Source organism: Opisthorchis viverrini (genome assembly GCF_000715545.1).
Source record: "Opisthorchis viverrini unplaced genomic scaffold opera_v5_3, whole genome shotgun sequence".
Lineage (NCBI taxonomy): Eukaryota > Metazoa > Platyhelminthes > Trematoda > Opisthorchiida > Opisthorchiidae > Opisthorchis > Opisthorchis viverrini.
Genome location: NW_008751659.1, coordinates 2,646,027 through 2,649,516, shown reverse-complemented (window position 1 = coordinate 2,649,516; position 3,490 = coordinate 2,646,027). Strand labels below are relative to the sequence as shown.

General features: G+C 46.9%; 1 protein-coding gene across 1 annotated transcript in view; it reads right to left on the bottom strand.

Moving 5' to 3' along the window:
- Positions 1-1,805: 1,805 nt before the first annotated feature.
- Positions 1,806-3,490, bottom strand: part of T265_00337 (hypothetical protein) — a gene marked incomplete at both ends in the record, with an annotated part of 39,049 nt that continues 37,364 nt past the window's right edge. The window contains one exon of the mRNA XM_009164082.1: positions 1,806-3,234. Coding sequence (XP_009162346.1) covers positions 2,542-3,234 — 693 coding nt within the window. The remainder of the gene's footprint in view (positions 3,235-3,490) is intronic.

Here is a 3,490-nt window from a genome sequence, read left to right as displayed (position 1 = left end):
TCACTATGAGATGAAGTAAGAACGAACATCTACGTCAACCTCGTTTCAGCTCAAATAGTCAGAAGATAAAAGCTATACTTAGTAAAATAGCGCCGGCTAGCTCTTGCTAAACGAGCCCTTCTCAATGTCCCCCAGAAGAGCGCGAAACAGGTGTTCCGTATCAGCTTACAATGACAGCCAACCCCAACTCCATTTTTCCTTGAAGAATGATGTTGAGCCAAAGAAAGTCCCGTTACAGGTTATGCGAGCGATTCCACTCCGTGCAGTCAATACTCAGAACTTGTGCCCTATGTTCATGGTAGCATCGAAAAGCAGCAAACGAATAGTTGGGCCACGGAAAACCAGGTCAAATCAGGAACATTACGCATCTGCAGTGGATTTTAAGCTTGAAAACCCTGGCAACCAATTCATAGTAGTCAATCGGACAGGCGACGTCTGAGTGACGTAGCCCACCCCACAGCGCACAGAAGATATCTCCCCGAATGGTAACGAGACGTTCGCAAATTAATTGCCGATCCCGGAAAACAGATCAACACCTGATCAACAATACTCAGAACTTGTGCCCTATGTTCATGGTAGCATCGAAAAGCAGCAAACGAATAGTTGGGCCACGGAAAACCAGGTCAAATCAGGAACATTACGCATCTGCAGTGGATTTTAAGCTTGAAAACCCTGGCAACCAATTCATAGTAGTCAATCGGACAGGCGACGTCTGAGTGACGTAGCCCACCCCACAGCGCACAGAAGATATCTCCCCGAATGGTAACGAGACGTTCGCAAATTAATTGCCGATCCCGGAAAACAGATCAACAGCCACCTGATCAATTACCAAATGACGTATCTGCTAGTACCTGATTACCAAGTGACTTGCGTTGGACAGTTGTGAAGTGCCCTCCGTTTTGTACACACATTCACTTTATACGAGAATAACAGTGAAGTCTTGTTCGGAACTTGGGCCTGAAGTTAATTGAATACGTGTCCCTTACCAATGAATGACGCATGAAAGGATAATTCGCCATTAAAGCGAAACAAGCTTTTCAATGTGAACGCCGTCCTACGCATTCCTCCGCGAAAGCATTCGGACGGCTGCTAAGTTAAGCCAACGAACGCCTTCACTAAACACTGACTGGTCGCAGATACTTCGGTGGACGAGTGCTCGAGAAAGATAACGCGGCAAAAAAAGATCGTGTGAAAGCATACGAATGGTAGTCAAACACTATCGAACCAATCCGGCACTGGAGCCAGGGAAGTTAACTAGGTAACTGAGCTTAGCATGTGGTTATCCAGTGGATCGATCAACTGAATTTGCACGCTAGGCAACGCAGAAGGGTGAACTTCGTTTTAAACTGTACCTATTAGGTGTCCCGGTACGATATGACCTCAATCATGAAAGCTCAGTTATGCAAGGCAAGGAGGAAATGCGAAGTGACCTGGGTTCCAAAGATAGATCGAAACACAAGATGCACATGCTCTAGTATGCCTCAAGTCCGGCAACGTAAAAGTACTAGTTGCATAAGCACGTTCGCAATAAAAAACCAGGCAACGATTGTGGTTGCAAACGATCTTCAGGGAGACAGTCAACTGAAGTGGATTACCACATCTTCAACCCCTCGGAGAAACGTGCATTCCAATTGTATAGGCAAACCAGTGGTACGCCGAAAACGTACATTTTTGGCGAGGAGTGCAGACCAGATGGCAGTGGTAGGCGATATACGGCCTAAATAAGTCTGTTTTCTTTTTGTCCTTGCTTTGGCGACACTACAATTTCCCTGACCAAGATCCAGTTAAATAACAACGATACGATCACGTGATTTTGTTTTGACTAATTAAAAGCACAGAAAATGAAATACATAAACATCGGTCACGATTATCGCAAAGACTATGGTCGAGGCGGAGCAAGGCTGGAAAAAATGCCGAGCCCGAACCGTATTCAATCTCGGTGAGACGATCACACAATGGTTCACCAGAAGCCAGTCTTTCTGAACGCTCTAGTAGGTACAAATAATGCGAGTGGGAAAAACGGGAACCAGCGCTTTCGGTCACGTGGGGAAGAGGAAAGGCTTGGGTGCGAAAAGGTCACGTACGCACAACCCCAAATAGACGACGAACAAGACAACGATACACAGATAAAACCTGAATAGAGCTGTATCCAACACATCGGAGTTTGGCTCTAACTTGGAAATAAGGAGAATCGAACATCACGCGGAAGGTGAGGATGGGAAGTACACGCCTTGAGCTGAGACCGATATACAAAAACAGATTCACCGAGAAACACGGAAAACGCAAGAACCATGGGAAGGTGGTGGGGGGCAGCGAGGTTGCATGAGATGCATCTTTTTGTCAGGGAAATCTAAAACGGAGTGGAAAGCTGTGAGTAGGCTATACATAAATGTCTTGCGCATGCAGTCATGGACTGTTGTCCGACAATCACAGCGAAACGAAGACTACTCGCGAATAACGCGATGCAGCTCATTCGGAGAAATGCAAATGGAGATATTAGTACTAGTACTATTACTACTGTTACTGTTGTTGTCCACATTGCTACTGGTATTCAAACCATGTCCCTGACGATTGCATGCGCTTGATCTTTGACCGAACAGCCGTGGCCGTACGAGTCTCTTTTAGACGAGAGGTAGCTATACGCGACCGAACCTCACCAACGGATGGTAGAACACCACAGCTGCCCATTGGTTCCGGACGGCCAGGAAAGTATTCGTGGAACAAATGACTGATCAACCGAATTTCCCATTCGGCGAAAAATCGATTACCTCCGGTGGTGTCACCGTCCACGTTTCTATTTGTTCCAGGTTTTCGGTCAGGTCCACAGCGACCTGGCTCTAATTCACCACCGCTCAGCAAACCATGGTTTGCCTGCTGAGCTGAAATTGTTAAATGTTGATTTGCAGCCGCCTGGTGAAGTGCCGCTGTACGTTGGTTGTGATAAGGAAGATGCTGGTTGGAGTGATACGGATTGAGGGCGACGGATGGATGCTGGTGACGGTAATCTGAGTTCGTGGTAAAGTACCGGATCATAATCTGCTCCTCTTCAGGAGTGAACGGTAGTCGAGACAAATAAGTCCTGCTCGGAGGAGGAGTGGGTTCCCGATCTTCATCTATGTGTCGGTATCCAGGGAGGTTGCTGTAGCCCCAATGGGTTTGCAGCATACTTGAATTCGTATCAGACCCAGGCCAAGGGAGATGATTGACCCATCGCTGAACGTGCATCATGCGTTCCTAAGAGAAAACGCGAGAAAGAGTCGGTCAGGATCGAGCCTATGTGAAGATGGACAGGCTGCTACACTTCCTAAAGAGGATAACACATGATCCAAACGTCACCTTGATAGTAGCGTCACCCACATTATAAATGATCTATCAAACAGCTACAATAATTAGCAATGTTGTGGAATGTAGGTAGTTCGGGTGCGCTGTTTGGTTGTTGGTCTGTTCGCCGAGCTTGGCAGTTGGGTTGCAAACGTTTCATCACCAATCG